At 48.6% G+C, this 21,440-nt stretch overlaps 1 protein-coding gene, 1 long non-coding RNA gene and 1 other non-coding gene across 6 annotated transcripts in view; 1 reads left to right on the forward strand and 2 right to left on the reverse strand.

The window, feature by feature from the left end:
- Nucleotides 1–15,358, reverse strand: part of ACSF2 (acyl-CoA synthetase family member 2) — a 34,285-nt gene extending 18,927 nt beyond the window's left edge. For 2 of the 4 annotated variants that reach the window (XM_047833467.1, XM_047833468.1), the window contains exon 1: nucleotides 15,101–15,353. In XM_047833467.1, the coding sequence (XP_047689423.1) occupies nucleotides 15,101–15,228 (128 nt within the window). In that variant the 5' untranslated portion in view covers nucleotides 15,229–15,353. Of the gene's footprint in view, nucleotides 1–15,100 lie in introns of all 4 variants that reach the window. The other 2 variants (XM_047833466.1, XM_047833469.1) reach the window with 2 other exon arrangements.
- Nucleotides 8,349–8,434, reverse strand: TRNAQ-UUG (transfer RNA glutamine (anticodon UUG)). Its single transcript has one exon. It is a non-coding gene; the product is annotated as a tRNA-Gln (tRNA).
- LOC125151927 (uncharacterized) lies at nucleotides 14,332–17,165 on the forward strand. Its single transcript, XR_007146985.1, has 3 exons — nucleotides 14,332–14,578; nucleotides 15,835–16,267; nucleotides 16,960–17,165. It is a non-coding gene; the product is annotated as an uncharacterized LOC125151927 (long non-coding RNA).
- The last annotated feature ends 4,275 nt before the right edge of the window (nucleotides 17,166–21,440 follow it).

The following is a 21,440-nucleotide window of genomic DNA, read 5'->3' on the forward strand; positions in this document are numbered from 1 at the left end:
CGAGCCCCACGTCGGGCTCTGTGCTGACAGCTCAGAGCCTGGAGCCTGCTTCATATTCTGTGTCTCCCTCTGTCTCTGACCCTCCCCCGTTCATGCTCTCTCTCTCTCTGTCTCAAAAATAAATAAACATTAAAAAAAATTTTTTTTAAATAAAAAGCAACGTAGACACTTCCACTCATAAATACGTATTCAGCAGAATTCACTCGTGTGCTCACCAAACGACAGGTCCGAGGATGTTTGCGTTATCTCCAATATGAAAACTACCTAAATACCCACCAGCCGTGGAACAGATACATAAATGCTGATTTCTTATTTGCGATGTTATATAGAAATGACAGCAAATGAACTATGACTATACCCAGTAATGTGGGTGAAACGCATTTAAAAAAGTTAAAGAAGCCAGATAGAAAAAGGTATACACTGTCTGATTCCATTTATCTTTTTTTATATTTTGTAGATATAAATTTTACATTTTATATTTTATATTATATTTTATATTCTTTATATTTATATTATACTTATATATAAATATACAATATTTAATATAGATTTATATGTATTTAATATATTAAATTAAATATATTTAATATATAATATTTATATTGTATTATATTTATATTATGTATTTTATATTATATAAATAGATTTTATATTTACTTACTTTGTGGGCGGGGAGAGAGAATGAGTGGGGGAGGGGCAGAGAGAGAGGGAGAGAAAGAATCCCAAGCAGGCTCTGCACTGGCAGCACGGAGCCCCACTGGGAACTTGAACTCACGAACTGTGAGATTGCGACCTGAGCTGAAATCAAGAGTCGGTCGCTTAACTCACTGAACCACCCTCGTGCCCTGGATTCCACGTATAGGCACAAAACAGGCAAAGCTAATCTAAGCTGCTGGAAATCAGGAGAGCGGCCAAATGGGTGTTGGTTATATGGGTGTGTAGAGTTCATAGAAAATTCGCTAAAGGGAGTGCTTTAAACATGTGTACTTTTCTGAATCTGTGGTATACTTCAATACAAAGTTTGAAAGAAAGCTCTCCTAGGGCTAAAGCTGGTAGTATTGTTATCCTCGTGCTTCATAAACTAAATTTAGTGGCAGACTATGGCATCTCTTTACCATTTTGTCATAAAAATAAAAGCAGCAAAAAAAAAAAAATAAAATAAATAAAATAAAAAATAAATAAATAAATAAATAAATAAATAAAAGGGGCGCCTGGGTGGCTCAGTCGGTTGAGCGGCCGACTTCGGCTCAGGTCACGATCTCGCAGTCCATGAGTTCGAGCCCCGCGTCGGGCTCTGTGCTGACAGCTCGGAGCCTGGAGCCTGTTTCGGATTCTGTGTCTCCCTCTCTCTGACCCTCCCCCGTTCATGCTCTGTCTCTCTCTGTCTCAAAAATAAATAAACATTAAAAAAATTTTTTTAATTAAAAATAAAAAAAATAAAAGCAGCACGTGCAAAACCCATCCATACATTAACAGAAAATGCTGGGCAAGTCAAGCTGACACATGATCTCTGTTCTAGAAATTGCTCCAGCAAAGAGAGAATCTCTGTTTTGAACGCGGCAGGATCTTCCGCCCTGAGAACCCCAGTAGATGGTAAAGCAGTTTAGGTGTCCTCTGTGCCGTTCTTGATACACTGGGGCTCCTGGGCCAACCACCCCGTGACCCACACGGCCGTATGTTCTCCAGGTTCAAGAGCACAGAGCAGCTCGTGACACATTGCTTGCTGTTCAGAAGGTCGCTTACTGGATGCAAAGGCTGTGGAATACTGCTCCAGCGGGAAGCCAGAACCACCGGATGGCTATCTGCTTTACAATGTAATATCCAGGGACGTCTGTAGAGACGTTTAGTGACAAGTCGGGAGTGTGAGGGTCCTGATTCACGGAAGAGGTGGGCGCTGTCCGTGAGGAAGGGCGGAGGTGGGTGAATCTCCTGCAGGGGGGGTGACCCGAAGGCAGGAAGAGAACGTTCAGCATCTCCCCTGCAAGGCCGTCATGTGGGTTTTCTCGGGGGGGGGGGGGGGGGGGGGGGGGGAGAATCGTCCCAAGTGCTTTTGTCCCTGTCTTACAAATGGAGAAATCGAGGGAGAAGTTAAGCGACTTGTCCAAATGCTGCAGTAAAAGTTGATGAAAACGGCCTCATCATTTGATCGCAAACCGCTTTCCGCAAAAACAGACCAAGCAGCGTCGACCCACGAAACGCAATGGGCCACAGACTCGGGGAAGAAGTCGACAAGTGGCGCGCAGGCATAGGGAAAGATGTCCGCTATGTTGCCCGAGTCAGGGCAAAACAACCGTGAGGCACGTGTTTCCCAAGAGATCAGCAAAGGTGGGAAATACTGATGTCACAACGTCTGCAACTTATTTTCAAGTGGTGCCAAGAACTGTGAGGTGTGTGTGTGTGCGTGTGCATGTGCGTGGTGTGGTGCATGCGTGTGTGATGCGTGTGTGTGTGGTGTGGTGTGGCACATGCATGTATGTGCAAAGAGAGACAGGGCACGTATGGAGGGAGAGACGTACTCCCGACACTTTAGCAGCTGGTATTTCAAATTCGGTCTTTTCGGCCATTCATCTGGGTTATGGCAGCACCGGACCCAAAAAGCTGTTCTCCCAAAAATCATATATACGTGTATGTATGTATGTATATATGTATGTGTGTATATATGTATGTATATATGTACATATCTTGAAAGTGATTCAGTCTGTTTGATTCTGTAATAAATGAAAAGTCGTTACAGGGGAAAATGTAACAAATCAGTAATCCTCTGCCCAAAGCAAAGAGTGCTGTCTTTCTAGAGGAGTCTAAGTTTAATTTCAAAATTCCCCACAAGGTGTTCTTGCCAAAGAGTCCTCACAGGCAACACTGGAAAGCATTTTCAGCTCAATGAGAGTTCAGGGTACCCCTGGATACCCAGTCTGTGGCATCCTCGGCTTTGTGCAACCATTATGTGAGCTTATCCCAGGATAGGGAGAAGGACTCAGCAGAGAGCCCACGGATTACAACACTGCCCTCAATATTGCCAAAATAAAGCTCCCCAATTAGAGAAGATTAATAACATGGCTATTAATCTCAACATAAAAACAAGAATGACTGATGACACAGACTGTTGGCAAGGATGTGAAGAAATGGGCCTAAGTGTAAATTGGTACAAGATTTTAACAGGGCAGTGAAGACAGCAGCCATGATGCTGCTTATGCGTCAGGACCCCCCGCCCCACCTCCCAGAGCCGGAACTTCCTGGAAACTCAAGAGGGAGGCTGATTGCAAATTAAGAAACATTTATATGTTGGCGTGCCCGGGTGGCTCGGTTGGTTAAATGTCTGACTCCTGATTTTGGTTCAGGTCATGATCCCATGGTTGGTGAGATCGAGCCCCATGATGGGCTCTGTGCTGACAGCTCGGAGCCTGCTTGGGATTCTGTCTCCCTCTCCCTCTGCCCCTAACCCCGCCCAGCCCCCAATAAATAAATAAACTTAAGAAAAAAAGAAGCATTTATATGTCAGCATTTCTGGCAAACAGCATAAGAAATCTCATGAGGACCTGAATATTCAAGGCCCCAGCAATTCCTGTGTAGCAAATTCTTTTCTTATGTTAATAGTCAATTTGCATTCAATTTGGTTTTTATAAAGACGCATCCAAAATTGTATAAACTTCAGGACCTCCAAATCGGAATCCCTTCTGATTTAGTACTATCTGTTAACATTTGAATACGCATGCCCTTTGGCCAGCCTTTCTACTTTTAGGAATATATCCTAAAAAACAAGCAACAACAACAACAACAACGACAAACTAGCAAATGCCTAAAAGTATGATTAATTGCTGCTTAGCAAAGAATTGAGAAAAACACTTTATTTCTATAAGTAAGGGATTAGATCAGCACATCATGGGGCATCTGTATAATGGAAACCTATGCCATTAAAAAAAAAATGAAGACATTCTATATTTAACGATATGGAAAATGTCTAATACATTTTAGGTGAAAAAGCACATTTCAGAATAATGTGAACAGACATTTACTGATGTGTCCTCATGCTGGTCCTCTTCTAAATACTCCATTATGTTTGATCTCTTATAATCTTCTTAACTGCTCCCTGAGGCAAGATTCATACCTACTTCCACATGGGAACGAAGCCCAAAGAAATGCCAATGAGTAACCAGGCTGGGATTCAAACCCAGGACTTTCAAGGCCTCCATACAATACAAAGTGAATTTATGGCTAAGAGTGGGCTTCCCCATGTGTGTTACATGAACATCAGTCTTGCACCATCTATAACAAGGATTATTCTTCTTTATTAATGAAGAAGAAAGAGGTTGGTTTTCTTAGGGTTCCAAATCCGGTGGGTGGCAACTTTGGATCCCTTTCTATGTGTATTGCTCTTTAAACGGCAGCCTGTCCACAGCCTCCTCTGGGGGCCCCTATGGGGTCTGGAGCAGCGAACCTGAGGCTGACGGGGCCCTAGGAATGCCACCAGCCCATTGAGAAATATCTCCACTCGGCCCCTACCTCCCAGACCTTCAGCACACACTGGTCTTTTTCTGGGATTTACTTGTGGAAACTGATTTACCTTCACTGCCTCTGATCTCATTGTCCCGTTCTCATGTTCCGGCTCACCTCTCCTAGCACCAACCACAGTGGCTTTGCCCCATAACTGCATAGCCAGTTCCCCCATTACACCAAGATGGTAAGCCTTGTGCCCCAGTGCTGGCCCTGCCCGGTCCGGCCTGGCCTTCCAGCAGGACCTAGACTGAAAAGAGGGGGCTGGCTGGTTTGGGGAGGTCCCGTGGCATTCTGGACATTCCAGGGCTGGCGGCTAAAGTCAGGGCTGGAGGCCACCATGGGGGTGAAGCATCCCACAGTCCTGACAGGGGCAGAACTGAGCCTGGAAGGAGTCAAGGGAGGCAGGGACCGTCATGACACCTGAGAAAACAGGTCTGTACTGTCTGCTTGGATTAGAAACTCTTTTGACTCTTGCTACACATTACCTGCTGGGAGGAGGCGCTCGGGACAGGGGCCAGAGGCTTGCAGGTGGATCCTGCCCTTGCTGGGGGTTGAAATTACTTAGGCCAAAGCTCTTAATCCTTTCAGAAGCCACCAGGCAGGGAGGGTGGCTGGATGCGAGGGCCCCCCCGGGAACTGCAGGAATACACCCCATGCTGAGGCAGGCCACTGCTCCCCTGGGCAAGGTGCCATGCCAGCCACCAGCAAGAAGGCTTTAGAAACGAAATTGAAAGCAACAGACTGTTTTGGTTCCAAGTCATGGACTGGCCTCTGCCCTTCCCCCGCCACAGGCATTTGATCCCAGGCTGGTTGGTCCCCGGGCCCTAAGAAAAACATAAATCATCAACACAGCTAAAAGACAAGTAACTGCCTGGGTTTACAAATTTCACTCTACACGTAAGAGACCAAGGATTCGTATTTCGCCTGTATTTAAAACAAACTCACGCATCAATAAGGACAAGGAACCCAACGTAAGAAATGGGCAAAGATTATGAATAGAGATTCACAGAAGACATTTCAAAAGAGCCCGATCTCCCTGCTAATCAGGGAAAGGTCCATTCAGACCACAGTGAGATATGCTTGGGCCCTTTCTGGAGGGGCAAGCATTTCAACGTTCATTAGGCAATACAAAGCATTTGCAAGAATGCGTGCACACGGGACTCGGGGTTTCTTCTGGTGGTCACAGCAGCAAAGCCTCTCCAGGGCTATTTCCAGAAAAGCTGGAAATGCCCACCCTTTAATAGAGCAATTGCACTGCTAGAGGCACAGTCATAAAATGGAAAAAGAATAATCCAGATCTATAGCGTCCGTGGAAATAGATCTTAGAAACCTACTGTTGAGAGAAAAAAAGAATGGCACTCTGGTGCAGCTTGTGCTGAAATTATAAAAGCCTAAGCACTGTTTATGAAAACAAAAAATAGGGAAACTGAAAGCACTGATTACCAGCTCGATACGATTCAAAGTGCTTTCCACGGAATACAATATACTGTTTATGGATTCAGAGACATATTAAAAGCAAAAAACTCACTCTGACATGACATGCATTCGAACTATAGCTCTCAATGATGGACGGGTTGGAGGACGGCTACGAAAGGGACTTGAACTTGATCCATAACGTTTTATTTCTTTCATTTATAAATTTCTTTATCAAGCATAGCTCTATGTTCATTTGGAGTGGTAGGTACACAGGTGTTTGTTATTTTAGCTTGTGATCGTGGTTAATTTTTTTTTTTTTCTATATGAAATATTTAAGAAGGAGAATACCAGAGGTTGATAAACTCCCCAGAAGGGGCACCTAAAACGTTCAAAAGACGGAGCAACTTCCTGGCGTGGAAGGCGTGAGACGCACCGGCCCTGTCATGTGAAGGGCCATGGGCCAGGGCAACGTTAATGAAAGAGAAAGAGCCCCAGTCTGTGCATGAAGTTCACGTGCCGTACTCACGGGCAAGCCTCAGTCCTCAGTCAACACACTCACTCTTGTGGGAGGCACAGTTGTAGCTAAAAGTGCCAGCATGCCTCCTAGTTCGTGGCAGAGAAGAGGCAGATTCTCCTCTTCTCCTATCCCGCTTGGATACGACCCCGAGATTCATGCCCCTGGACGACACACTGATCCCACCATGGGGCTGTGTCCTGTCCTCCCCCTAAGTTGTACAAAGACACCAGGCTGCTGGTTGACCTGGGAGTGGCACTCGATACGGGAGTAGAGACAGCAGATGCCTGGGCAGGAGGGGACCACGTGGAGCCTGTAATAGCTGTTTCACCCTGAAATAAAGTTCTAGTTGTCATGTATCTGCGTAGATGGGCGACACATTTACGGCAGCGACAACATACAGCTTTGTTCAAGATAAAGGACGGTGCTGCTGTGACAAAATCCAAACAAGACCACGACTGAATGGTCGTTTTCTTAATTGATAGCACAGAATGACTGATGTGAAAAAGGGCCTCAGCAAGAAAGAAAAAAAAAAGGAATTTTTACTTAAGTCTCTTAGGAAAAAAAAAACAAACCTCAGACTAAATCAGTCTTACATGTAAAACATAAAACTTAAAAAACATGGAAGAAAATCTTCAGGATCTAGGGCTAGGCAAAAAGTTTATAGGCTCGATACCACAAGCATGACCCATCAAATTGATAACTGGGCCCCATCAAAATTAAATTTTGGTTAAGAAGATGGAACGATGAGGGGCGTCTGGGTGGCTCAAGCATCCGACTCTTGATTTTGGCTCAGGTCATGATCTCACGGTTTGTGCGATCGAGCCCCACGTTAGGCTCTCTGCTGACAGTGCGGAGCCTGCTTGGGATACTCTCTCTCTCCCTCTCTCTCTGCCCCTCTCATGCACCCTCTCATTCTCTCTCTCTCAAAATTAATAAATAAACATAAAAAAAAAAGAAGATAAAAAGATGAGGGGCGCCTGGGTGGCTCAGTCGGTTGAGCGTCCGACTCCGGCTCAGGTCATGACCTCACGGTTCGTGGGTTCGAGCCTCGCATCAGGCTCTGTGTTGACAGCTTGCTCAGAACCTGGAGCCTGCTTCGGATTCTGTGTCTCCTTCTCTCGTCGCCCCTCCCCCGCTCACGCTCTGTCTCACTCTGTTTCTCAAAAATAAATAAATGTAAAAAAAAAAAAAAAGATAAAAAGATGAGCTCCAGGGTGGGAGAAAATATTCACGAAACACGTATCCGACAAAGAACAGGTATCTAGAATACATAAGGCATACTGAAAACTCAATGGTTAAAAATAATCCAACTACAAAATGGGCAAAAGACACAGAGAGACATTTTGCCAAAGAGGACATACAAATGGCAAATAAAGCACATGGAAAGATATTCGACATCATTGGCCATTAGGGAAATTCATATTAGAGCTGCCATATCATGACATACGTATCAGAATGGCAAAAATAAACAATAGTGACCATAGCAAATGCTGGCGAGGATGCTGATCACTCACACACGGTTGGTGGCATCATTAAATGGTAATGGGCATCCTGGAAAACAGACAGTTTCTTTAAAACCAAACATGCAACTACCATACGAGCCAGCAATTACACATTAGGGGCAATTATCCCAGGTAAAGAATTCTACTCCCAGAGAAACAAAGGTTTATGTTCACCCAAAAATCTGTACACAAATGCTTATAGCAGCCTTATTTGAAAAAACTGGAAACAATCCAAATGTCTTTCAGTGGTGAGTGGGTAAGCCAACTGTAACATTCATATCAAGGAATGTTCTTCTTTTTTAATGTTTTATTGCTTTTTGAGAGAGAGAGAGAGCGACCATGCGGGCGTGCAAGTGGGGGGCGGTGCAAAGAGAGAGAGGGACAGAGGATCTCAAGCGGGCTCCGGGCTGAGAGCAGAGAGCCCGATGTGGGGCTCAAACTCACGAACCTGTGCAATCACGATCTGAGCCAAAGTCAGATGCTCAACCCACTGAGCCAACCGGGCGCCCCTTAAGGACTACTCTTTAGCAATACAAAGAAAGGAACTATTGGTACGCAAAGAAACCTGGATGAATCTCCAGAGAATTATGTGGAGTGAAAAAATCAGTATCAAAGGTAGCATATGGTATGACTCTATCTACATAATACCTTGAAATTACACAATCACGTAAATTGAGAACCAATACCAGATTGCTAGAGATTAAGCAGGGGCTGGAACTGGAAGAGAATTGGGTGTGGTTATGAAAAGATCCTTGTGCAGATGGAAATGTTCTGTATCTTGACTATATCAATGTCAGTATCCTGGCTGTGATATTGTGCTAGCTTTGCAAAAGGTTACAATTAGGGGAAACTGACTAAAGGGTATATGGGATCTGTTTGCACTATTTCTTTTTTCTTTTTTTTTTTTTTTTAATGTTTATTTATTATTGAGAGACAGAGATGGAGACAGAGCATGAGCATGGGAAATGGCAGAGAGAGAGGGAGACACAGAATCCGAAGCAGGCTCCAGGCTCCGAGCTGTCAGCACAGAGCCCGACGCGGGGCTCAAACTCACGCACCGCGAGATCATGACCTGAGCCGAAGTCAGACGCTTAACCGACTGAGCCACCCCGGTGCCCCCATTTGCACTATTTTTTACAACTGCATGTGAATGTATAATTATCTCAAAATAAAAAGGTTAACTTAGATTACATAATATTGGGGACCACAAGGTATAACCAGGCTACCCAGTTCAGTGGGTCCAGAAGCCACAGTGTCCCCACCACTCCCTGCTGGGACGGCCCCTTGACACATCTGAGGCCCCATTTCTCAGTTTGCCTTTCTGTTGTCACACGCAAGAGGTAAAATATAGGGCAGATGAGATCATGTCTGTTTCCCTAGGGTTATCAAGGAAAGCTAACTATTTAAGCTGTTTAATGCATAATACACACATTTTCAAGATTTTTTGTCAAGGTTAACAGGTCCCTCCTCCCAAAAGCACCCCTTGGTTTTTGAGCAAAAGAAGGCAGACACAGGAGCATATAGTCTAAGATTCAAGAATAGGCCAAATTAACCTATGGAGATTAGAAATCAGAACAGTGGTAGCCTCTGGTGAGGGAAGGAGATTGACTGGAAATGAGCAGAAAGTTCTAGAGCTATGCTGTCTATACGGTAACTGCTAGTCACATGTGGCTGTGGAACACTTAAAATGTGGCTAGTCTGAATGAAGGTGTTCTGTAAGTGTTAAGTATACATCAGATTGAGGGGCACCTGAGTGGCTCAGGTCATGACCTCACAGTTCATGGGTTCGAGCCCCACGTCGGGCTCTGTGCTGACAGCTCAGAGCCTGGAGCCTGCTTCAGAGTCTGTGTCCCCTCTCTGTCTCTCTGCCGCTCCCCTGCTCGTGCTCTGTCTCTCAAAAAATAAATAAACATTAAAAAAAATGTTTAATATACAACAGATTTGAAAGACTTTCTTTTTAAAAAAAGGTAAAACATTTTATGAGAAAGTTTTAAAAGGTTGGTTACCTGCTGAAATGACATTTTGGCTATACTAAGTTACAGAAAATACACCATTAAAATTAATGTCACATATTTCTCATTATCTTGTTGATATGGCTACTAGAAAATTTAAAAGTCCACATGGGGCTCATATATCGATTGAAGAGCACTGTGTTACAGTGATAGGCAAGTCCTGTATCTTGGGGGGTTGAGTATATACACACATTTGTTAAAGTGCGTCAAACTGTACAAAGTTTGTGCATTGTAATTATACCACAAAGCTTCCTGATTTTTCCGCCACCCAACATAACCTTCCCGAAGGGGTCTACAGCTTACAAAGGACACAGACTACAAAGAACTCCAGAGTGGCAGGGGCGCCTGGGTGGCTCAGTCGGTTGAACATCCAACTTCGGCTCAGGTCACAATCTCACAGCTCGGGAGTTCGAGCCCCGCGTCGGGCTCTGTGCTGACAGCTCAGAGCCTGGAGCCTGTTTCAGATTCTGTGTCTCCCGCTCTCTGACCCTCCCCCGTTCATGCTCTGTGTCTCTCTGTCTCAAAAATAAATAAACGTTAAAAAAAAAAAGATGTGAGCAAGATACCCTGTATTGGTGGAAGCTTCCATTTTTAGTATCTTGACTAAAACCACTGGCACGTGTGTGTTTACACGTATATAGAAACAGGCAGGAAGTTATTATTTGACTCTAGCAAACCCAAGAAGATGTTTCTGAAAGCCTGAAATTCTCGGCTTCATGCTGTAAGTCTGTGAAGCTTACGTACTGTATGTGAGGCATTCGTACTGTAAGTCTTCCCCTGGGTCACTTGTACAGAGCGGGGGCTGATTCAGAACACTTGCTCCTTGATGGGGTCGCCGAGGTACAGACGAGGCGAGCTTACGACCTTAGATATCTAACAAAACCCTCAATGTTTTCTGTTCACTTGGAGGACCAGAGAGAGTCACAGAGTGTCAGGAGGTTAGGAGGAATTCACTAGGGTTCCCACTTCACCCACAGCCCTCTTGAATTAGGGGACTGGGCTCAAAGCCGAGCCTCCTTAGGAATCACGGAATGTCTCCAGAAATGTAGAGTGCTTCTTGTCCAAGTGGCCTATTTTACAAACAAGGTGCAGGGAGATAGAGTGGCTTGTCCAACACGACACTGAGTTGGAAGTGACAGGGCTGGGACCTGCTCTCCTGTCATCGAACTCCCAAACTGAGAAACACACACACGCCAGCAAGGTCCACAAAACAGGATTTGTGAGCTGGAGACACAACTCGTTTATTTATGTAGGGAGAGGCACCTGGCAGAATTATTGGTACCTGTCATTTATTAGGACACTCCCCTAGCAAGGCCTGCTCAAGACATGAAATTACATCCTGTACTGTACTTTGGTTTGCTCAACATATGACACCTCCCCTACCCCTCCCCCCCCCCACAGAAAGTGTGAGCATGGGCCTGTTATATACCCCGAGCAGCCCAGCTTGGTTTAGGCAGTCGCCCTACCAGAACTGTCTCCCTCTTAACTCTTCAGACAGTTACTAAACTGTGGAACTGTGGGCCTTGAGATTATTATAGGAATGTACTAACCCACTGTTACCAAGCACATTACTTGTATAAGAGCTCATCAGTGCAATGGGTTGGAGATGTCTTTAGCATCAGGCTGTGAGTTAAGAATTTTCTCTTCTTTTTTTTTTTTTTTTAAGTTTTTAAATTTATTTTGAGAGAAAGAGAAAGAGAGGGAGGGGGCGGGGGCAGAGGGAGAGAGGGAGAGAGAGAATCCCAAGCAGGCTTCTCACACTCAGCACAGAGCTCAACTCGGGGCTCAAACCCATGGACCTCAAGATCATGACCTGAGCCGAAATCAAGAGTTGGACGCTCAGCCAACTGAGCCACCCAGGTGCCCCAAGAATTTTCTTCACGTGACCTTCTTTAACTCTCAGACAACATTATTTACACATGAGAAAGATCAAGTTCAACTTCGTCCCAAAGCAACCAGCTAAAATGGTTCATTTGAACCCAGATATGCCTGGCTTCAAAGTTTCTGCCTATAGAAATGTGGGGGGTGTTAGGAGAGCTTCATACCCAGGATTCAAAAGAGTTCAAGCACAGGCAAGATTTCACATGAGTATATAGGCTTCATGCTTCGAACTACAGCCCTATCGCCGGAGGGATCAATTTCAAACTTCAGCCTGCCAGCAAGGCTTCCTCGGTCCCGTTCCCACCAATCAGATTGTTTCCTGCTTTGATCGGCATCTTCCAAGGAACAGCACCCTTTCTGCCTTGAATCGGGGGGGGGTCTATGGTCTTCCCCTGTAGATCCCTTTTAGGCAAAAAGAACTCGGTGAAAACAAGTTCATCTCTATACTCTCTCTGCACCTTCCACAGTAGATAGCACCTCTCTCTACTGCATGCCAGGCCCAAAAGGGTAACCAAAGCTGATGTGTACCACTCACTGGTTACAACGTCCAAGTTCGTAGTTTATTTTCTATTGTTACATTTAGAATGGAGGATCCCCAGTGGAATGTGTAGGGAAATCATTACTAGATCACTTGTTAATCATCTTTGGGGAACTATGGGAAGAGTCTAATTTTTTCAACCATTATGGTTTCCAACCAAAACACTTCCTGACTTAATATATAGGGATGCCTCATATAGGGATGGCATTTTATAGTTGCTGTTACTGGTCCCACCTGATAACAGCCATCCCCCTAGAGGGTAGTCCATGAAGCTCACGTACCCCTCTGCTCTACTACCAGCATCAAGTCACTGCGGCCCCGACTCTGAACATCGTTCCCAATTCTGAGAGGCGTAAGTCAATGTTCTTTCTGCTTTTCTCAGCTCCGAGTGACCCCAGATGCAACCGCCCCACAGGCAACCCCAGGCCAGCTTTAGAGGTCTGTCTGGAGGAAACCTGCTCATCTCAGGTTCATCAAGGAACCTTCCCTCCAAGGCTCCCTGAAGCCCCAGACTAGCCCATCCATTTTCCTCGGGGGAAGGGGATGTGTGGACAAGGGGAAGGAGCTGGTGGTTCAGGAGATCTGGAGAGCAATGGACTGCTCCCTCTTTCCTTCTGGGGAAAAAGGCTCTGAACAACCCCGATTTTGATGGACAGGGAGCGTCTGGCAGATCCAAGGGCTGGACTTGTGGCTGGGCAGAGACTACCATCTTGGCAACTGGCAGAAGGAAGAACCAGGTGCAAGAAAGAGGTCACTGATCCCCCCCCGCCCTGCCACTTTTAAGTCAGTTGGAATTCCTACCCAGATATCATTTGAAGGTCTCAGGGACCAGACCGGTAGCATTAACACAAACTCACCAGGCTCAGAGGTTAGGTAATGCACTCAACGTCACGCAGTGAGTAGGTGAAGGAGCCAGGACTGTAACCCAAGGCAGTCTGGCTTCAAAGTTCTTGCTCTTTCCTGACAGGCAAAGCTGGGGATCTGATAAGTAATAGGCCTGGGTGGGTGGTGGGTGGACAGCAGAAAAGCAGGTTTTATGTGTAACTGGGAAGAGCAGAGAATAGAACTCCAGGAGCTTTCCACATATCATTACACCGGAACACTGAGTAGTGATCACCTGACTTAGCTTTTTCCCCACTAAACTGCAACATTCCTGGGAGTCCGGGGTTTTTTTGGCTTCTGTATCCACAGCACCCACCAGGTGCTTGACAAGACATGACGTATGTACTCAGCAATATCTATTGAATGCTTGAGACTCCTGAGGGTTTCTTTAGGGGAAAGTGGGAGTGAACTTAGGCCAAATCATCATAGTCAACAGAAAACAAGGCAGGGAAGGGATGGGAAGGAATTAGACCAAATGCTCAGGAAACCTTCTCTCTCTGGACAAAGGATCTCCTCCAGGTGCAGGGTCAGAATTTCTCTGAGGCCTGGTGCCCCTACCCTGAGATGGTAGGCCTGGACCAGGTAAGGGTCCTGCTTTGTTTACACACAAAAACATCAAAGGTCAGCAATGTTGCCATGGGAGCAGAAGTGGCCTGATTCAGCATCGTGAAACATGTACACTTTGGGGGGTAACTTTCCATAGGGTCCTCATATCCTAAGAGGGCACCCAGGAGTCCAGAGGTGGGGCTTGGAGGCTAGGGGTGTCGATGACAGAATTTGCCTAGGGAGGCACGGTGAGAAAACCCAGCTGTTTTCCTCACAATCCCATCTACCGAGCAGCCTTGAGCCACCGGGTTTTCCTGGAAAACTAGGCATAGCCATCTTAGAGCATGGCGTGATTTCTAGTTGTCGGAACCAGCAAGTGCGAGAGGTTTTGATCTTGAAGTTTCAGCCCAAAGAGGAATTTGCCTCTCCTTCCAATCCCCTCCGCCCCCATCCGATTTTTGTGAAGCAAACAGTTCTCTCAGAGGAGAAGTTCCACTGTTCTCTTCCCTCTTCTTCCCCGAACTTAGTTCTTGGCCCTCCTGGGAGGCAGGGCAGGCTCGGTGGCGCCCAGGCCTCCCGCTTCTGGGTGCTGAAGACAACCACCACCGATAACATCAGTTGGAGCCCAGCTCTGCTTAAGCAGCCAACGCGCGCTCAAACTTCGATCTTACAGGAAAATGGCACGAATTCCTACACGGCTTTGGAGGCAGTGGAGCCACTAGGAGTGGGAACCTGCCAGCCCCCATCCCACCTTTGCACGGAGGACATGAGCAGACAGGCCCAGGAGGCGGTAAGGTGCAAAACCGGTGTTTGTCAGCACCGCAGGAGGAGTGGGGACGCGGCTGAGCATAGCGGTCCCAAAGCCCCCCCCCCCCACCCAAGTTTATCCCTAAAGGGGGTCCAGCTCGGAGACAGCGTTCTGAAGACAGAGCCCTGCCCCTGCCCCTCCTTCTCAGGCTAGATCGCCTAAGGCCCACACGCCTGGCCCTCTGTGCTCACGAACGGAAACAACCTAGAGTCCTGGACCAGAACTCAGTCAGTGCAGGGTCGCTGGCAGCCACCAGCCGCAGCCCGGGTCTGCGCGGGCCAGGCCAGCATTTCCTGTTGCCTAGGCGCTGAGCGCGGGCTACCTGCTCCCCAGCGGGTGCCATCCAGAGGTGCGGCAGCCCAGCCGCGGGCCTGCCAGCCGGGGTGGGCTCGGCCCCCCAGAAAAGCCCTGCAGGAACCCCCAATCTCCCTCCCTCCCGGGGGCTCGTGCCGCCCCCTTCTCCCCCAGCCCCCCCTTCCCCCCCTCCCCCCAGGGGCCGAGTACCTGAGGGGGCGGGCGCCCTGCAGTCTCGCTTCCTGCCATGCCCGGGCGAGGACGGCCCGGGTCCCCGGCACCCCCGGGCTCCCGGCGCACAGCCTCCCGAGGCGCAGCCCCCAGGGGTAGATGGCCATGGCTCTCTGCGCCCGCGTCCCGGCCCCAGGAAACTTTTAAAGTGAGCCGAGGCGGGGCGAGCGCGGAGCGGGCGGGGAGGCGGGGAGGGTCGCCTCTGCCTATGGGGCGCGGAGGACTCGGTCCCGCCGGGGCGGGGGGCGGGGCGAGGCGTGGAGGAAGCTGCGCCGCGCGGGGCCACCTTCCCCTCGGACCCGCGGCCCTCCCCGCCCACCTCGAAGACGTGCCCGGGTTTCCCTGCGGATCCCAAGGCCCCGGCCACAGCCCGAGGCCAGGCTCCCCTGCCGACCACCGGGGGCCTAAGTTTGGGGGCTCAAGAGCTTGTTGATTTTGTAGAGGGGGAGCCCGCGGGGCGCGAGTGTGGGCCGGGCGGCGAGGCCGAGACGCGTCCGTGCCCCCACCCCGCCCCAGCCCGGTTTAGAGAGCGGGTCATAGGCTGCCAGCTCCCCTCCGGGGTGCGAGCCAGAGGCGCCTCCGAGAAGCGCCCCGAGGAGTGCCAGCTGGAGCAGAGGGCTCGCGGGGGTGGGTTGCTGGGGGGGGGGGGGGGGTGGAGGGAAGTGGCCCGGACAAAGGGTGCCGTGGGCGATCCCCCTCTCGGTCGACTGCAGGTGGAAGCCAGAAGTCAGCTTCAGAACGGACACCAGTTGGAACCCCCTTCTCCCACGGGCAGCCTCCCACCCTGGGCCTCTGCCTCGACTCCCCACGCCCCGGCTCGCAGTGCACCGTGTAAGGTGGCGTCAGGGATTGAAACCTGGGCTTCTCACCGCCATCTGCCAACCCCAGCTCGGGCCCAGGGCCCCATTCCGTGCCCTGTGAATGGAAAGCAGCAGTGGACAGAGGTTCAGCCCACCGCACCTGTTCCATCTCCGGTCCTGGCTGGGAAAGGCAGCACCGGGCACCCGAGTGGCACAAGTGCCAGGTCCACACTGTCTTGACCCTTTCTCCAGAGGAGGAGGACAGCAATGGGGGAAAGGCCCTGGCAGGGTGACCTCCCCGCTCCTGCCCCAGAGGGGGCAGTGAAAATCTGGGCCAAGCAGAAAGGTTAGTGAGGGGTGGGGCCTGGCCTGAGAAGACCTTTGCCCTTATCTGGGGACTTGGCCTCCGACTGAGGTCCTGAGGAGTCTATGCTGCATCCGTCCTCATGAAGGGAGTGGCCTCAGATCCTCCCGAAACCCTGGCTCCTGGGGGACGGTCTCCACACTTCAGAGTGCGTGGGGATGGGGCAGGAAGACAGGGGAGCAGAGAAATTACGACCAGTTGAGCTGGCAAGGACACACCTTTCTTTTTTATTTTTTTAATTTTTTTTTTCAACGTTTTATTCATTTTTTTTGGGACAGAGAGAGACAGAGCATGAACGGGGGAGGGGCAGAGAGAGAGGGAGACACAGAATCGGAAACAGGCTCCAGGCTCCGAGCCATCAGCCCAGAGCCCGACGCGGGGCTCGAACTCACGGACGGCGAGATCGTGACCTGGCTGAAGTCGGACGCTTAACCGACTGCGCCACCCAGGCGCCCCAAGGACACACCTTTCTAATGACACTAACTCTCCGACTCCGACAGCCTGGCCCAGGGACGGAGTGCCCCGGGGCATAGCCCAAGTCCAGGGTATCAGCTCTGCCGGTAACTGGCTGTGTGGTCCTGGTAGTTACCTTGCTAGTTTGAGGGTAGCCCTGGGGCAAGAGAAGGATTGGTTCCTCCTCGAACTTTGCTCCAGCCTCAGCTCTCCATCCGCAGGCTTTTCTGACTTCCCGGACACGAGTGCCATGGAATAACAGTCACCGATTTCAGGATACCTTCCTCAAGCCATACTCTTAAGAGACATTATCTCCCTTCACAATCACCCCGCAAGGAACAGACATGCCTTGGAATATGTCTCTGGTGTTATGGATGAAGAAACTGAAAGACGCCTGGCTGGCTCAGTTACTAACGCACGTGACTCTTGATCTTGGGGTTGTAAGTTCGAGCCCCACACTGGGAGCAGAGATTGCTTACAAATAAAATCTTTACAAAAATAGAAGAAAGAAAAAGAAACCGAGCCCCAGGGAGGTTCCGCTACTTGCCCAAGGTCAAGGTGAGCACAGTGAGTGCAGGCCAGGGCTCAGCCTGTACTCACTTGGTGGCTTTGGACAAGTCACAGGGCCTCTCCGGGCCTCAAGTCGTTATGTTTAAAATTGAGATAATAGGGGCACCTGGGCGGTTCAGTCAGTTAAACGTCTGACTCTTGATTTCGGCTCAGGTCATGATCCCAGGGTGGTGAGGTTGAGCTCTGCGTTGAGCCCCAAGTTGGGCTCCCAGTTGAGTCCCGCATCCGGCTCTGGCTCCACGCTGACAGTGCACAGCCTGCTTGGGATTCTCTCTCTCTCCCTCTCTCTCTGGCCCTCCCCTGCTTGTACTCTTGCGCATGCGCTCTCTTTCAACATAAATAATATAATAAAATGGGGAAGAGGCACTTGAGTGGCTTAGTCGTTAAGCGTCCGACTTCAGCTCAGTGATTCGTGAGTGATTCATGATCTCATGATCTCATGATTCATGAGTTCAAGCCCCATATCGGGCTCTGCACTGTCAGCACGGAGTCTGCCTGGGATTCTCTCTCTCCCTATCTCTGCCCACCCCCCACCCCCCACTTGTTCTCCCTCTCTCTCTCTCTTTCTCTCAAAACTTAAAAAAAACCTGAAGATAACACCAGCCTCATGCAGAGGGTTGGGGTAAGGATTGGGTGTGGTGGCACAGACCTAGCACTTGACCCTTTGTCAGTGATTGTTACTTTCTCTCTCTATCCTCTCCTGTCTCCTGTTGTCTACACTCTGAGACTTTCCTCTGTGTTCAGTGTTGCAAACCTTTTTTTTTTTTTTTTCAACATTTATTTATTTTTGGGACAGAGAGAGACAGAGCATGAACGGGGGAGGGGCAGAGAGAGAGGGAGACACAGAATCCGAAACAGGCTCCAGGCTCTGAGCCATCAGCCCAGAGCCCGACGCGGGGGTCGAACTCACGGACCGCGAGATCGTGACCTGGCTGAAGTCGGACGCTTAACCGACTGCGCCACCCAGGCGCCCCTGCAAACCTTTTTTTAGCAGGAGGAATTGTTTTTCATCTCTGCAAAGCCTTGAAAGATGTGGTAGGCACTGGTTCTGTAAAAGGGGAGAACGGTTGGGAGGAAAGAAAATGCTAGTGCCTAATGAGGGAGCCCCTGAGTCTGTTGACCAGAATTCTTGGGTCTCTTTGAGGGAGTGGTGAGCAGGGCATATTGCCACCCAGTCCCTGCAACCAACTCAGTTCCTCACGGCTTCCCAAGGGACTTTGTGCCCGAGCCCAGCATGCCTGCTGAGTGCTGCACCTGACTTGCCTTGCCTTGGTTTTGCTCAGGCCCCTGGCGACCCTGAGAAAGCCCTTAGTCCGTCCCCTTTGCCAAAATCCTTCCCTTTGTGCTTCAGAACTGGGCTCAAAATGTAAACGTCACTCGGGCGCCCGGGTGGCTCAGACGGCTGAGCGTCCGACTCTTGATTTCAGCTCAGGTCATGATCTTGCGGTTCGTGAGTTCAAGCCCCACGTGGGGGCTCGGTGCCGACAGCTCGGAGCCTGGAGCCTGCTTCGGATTCTGTGTCTCCTTCTCTCTCTGCCCCTCTGTCTTGGTCTCTGTCTCTCTCTCAAAAAATAAACATAAAAAAAAATAAATAAAGTTGCACAGGCAACCAGTCTGTGTTCGAAAATAACAATACAACTGTATTAGGAGGATTTGGGGAGGAGACACGGCAGCGAGTACAAATCCTCCCCTGTCAAACAGAAGATCAAGAAATGGCTGTATAAGTATAATATTTCGAGGCAAATAACAGAAGATAAAACGCACGTGGTTAAAATAGTTCAGATCTGAGAAGACATTTCTTTTATTTATTTATTTATTTAAAAAAATTTTTTCACGTTTATTTTTGAGAGACAGAGAGACAGTGTGAGCTGGGGAGGGGCAGAGAGAGAGGGAGACACAAAATCCGAAGCAGACTCCAGGCTCCGGGCTGTCAGCACAGAGCCCGACTCCGGGCTTGAACTCACAGCCCGAGAGATTATGACCTGAGCCGAAGTTGGCCGCTTAACTGGCTGAGCCACCCAGACGCCCCTGAACAGACATTTCTCCAAAGAAGGCATACAATGGCCAATAAGCACATGAAAACGATACTCGGTACAAAAATACAGGCATAAAGGTGGTCAACATCAGTAGTCATTGGGGAAACGCAAATCAAAACCACAAGCTACCACCTCACACCCGTGAGGGTGGCTAGGACAAAAAATAAATAAAATAAAACAGAAAACGCTAAGTGTTGGTGAGGAGGCGGAGAAATTGGAAGCCACGTGTGCTGCGGTGGGAATGTAAAATGGAATGGAAGCCATTCCATTCCAAAATGGAAGCCATTGTGGAAAACAGCATGGCAGCTCCTCAAACAGTTAAAAGCAATCACCCCATGATCTAGTAACGCCACTTCCGGGTTTGTGCCCAAAAGAAGTGCAGGTAGGAACCTGGACAGACATTTGTACACACAGGTTCATAGCAGCATTCTTCACAATCGTCAAAAGGCAGAAACAACCCAAATGCCCATTGGCGGGTGGTTGAGTGGATAAGACGTTGTGGTATGTCCATACAATGGAATATTATTCAGGCTTCTAAAGGAGGGAAACTCTCACCCGTGCTGCCTTGAGGACATTGTGCTGAGTAAAAGAAGCCAAACGCAGAAGAACAGACACTGACCTGAGGTACCTAAGGTGGTCAAAGTCCTCAGGAATTAGAACGGTAGTTGCCAGGGGCAGGGGATTGGGGGAGTGAGGAATTAGCGTTCAATGGGTATAGAGTTTTAGTTGGGGAAGATGGAAAAGTTCTGGAGATGGATGGTGGGGATGGTTGCACGACAGCGTGATTGTACCTAATGCCACTGGACCGTCCACTTCAAAATGGTAACTGGTGTATTTTATTTATGTCGATTTTGCTACTAATAAAACAAAGTTCTCTTTGGAGCATGGGACTAGAAGGAGGGGTGGGACAGAAAACCGATGCTTATTTGTTCAAAAGCCTTTTTCTCATTTTATTTTCCTAAAACATCTTTCTAGGTTTTCTTTTTTTTTTTTTTAATTTTTTTCTTTTTTTTCTTCAACGTTTATTTATTTTTGGGAGACAGAGCATGAACGGGGGAGGGGCAGAGAGAGAGGGAGACACAGAATCGGAAACAGGCTCCAGGCTCCGAGCCATCAGCCCAGAGCCCTACGCGGGCCTCGAACTCACAGACCGCGAGATCGTGACCTGGCTGAAATTGGACGCTTAACCGACTGCGCCACCCAGGCGCCCCTCTAGGTTTTATTTTCAAGTAATCTCTACACCCAACGTGGGGCTCGAACTTACAACCCCGCGATCAACATGCTCTACCAACTGAGCCAGCCAGGCGCCTCCTACATGTTTTATCTTTAATATATATATATTTTTTACTAGCAGGCCAAGGAAGGCTTCTTGATGAGTGCCATTGATCACGTACAGGGACTAGCATGTCTGGTGAGATTTTTCACTGGACGCCAATGAGTGCAAAGGGGTTGCTCCGGCTCGTCGTCAGCCTCAGAGTCAGATCTGGGAAGAAATCCAGCTCTACTGCCTTTTTTCTCAATGACCTTGGACAAAATTTCTTTCCTCTGGGGTAATTTTTCATCGCTCTCTGTTGTAATCGCCTGCTTCCAAGGAGTATATGAATGACGTCCCCTTTAAAGAATCTTCTTCGCAGCATGTCTGGTTAGGAATGCAGTGCTCTAGTGAAGGAGAGGTGGGAAGTCGAGAGGCTGGCGACGCCGGTGGAGAAAAAGGGAGACAAGGGTGAGGAAGAGCGCTCATGAAAGACGAGACGACGGTGCCCTGGGACACCATAATGCTCACACTCTGCCCATCAGACCTGGTAGCCAGCACCGAAGATAAAAGAACAAGGCTGATAACAATGGTTCTAGGAATGGCTGTGTCTGACATTCAAACTGAAAGTGAAATTTGGGAACTTGTTCCAAACTGCTCTGAAGAGCAAACTTATTTTGGTCACAACTAATAGTTGATAGCGGACACAGGCAGATATGACCTTAAAACATTCCCTGTTTTCTTGCCCACAGCTCAAAATTGGAAAAACCAAACAAGCCGCAATCCTAGCAGCTGCCAAAAGTTGTGAAAGCCTTGCTTTTGTAAAGAGTTTAGGGCGAAAATC

The sequence above is a fragment of the Prionailurus viverrinus genome, chromosome E1, assembly GCF_022837055.1.
Source record: "Prionailurus viverrinus isolate Anna chromosome E1, UM_Priviv_1.0, whole genome shotgun sequence".
Classification (NCBI taxonomy): Eukaryota; Metazoa; Chordata; class Mammalia; order Carnivora; family Felidae; genus Prionailurus; species Prionailurus viverrinus.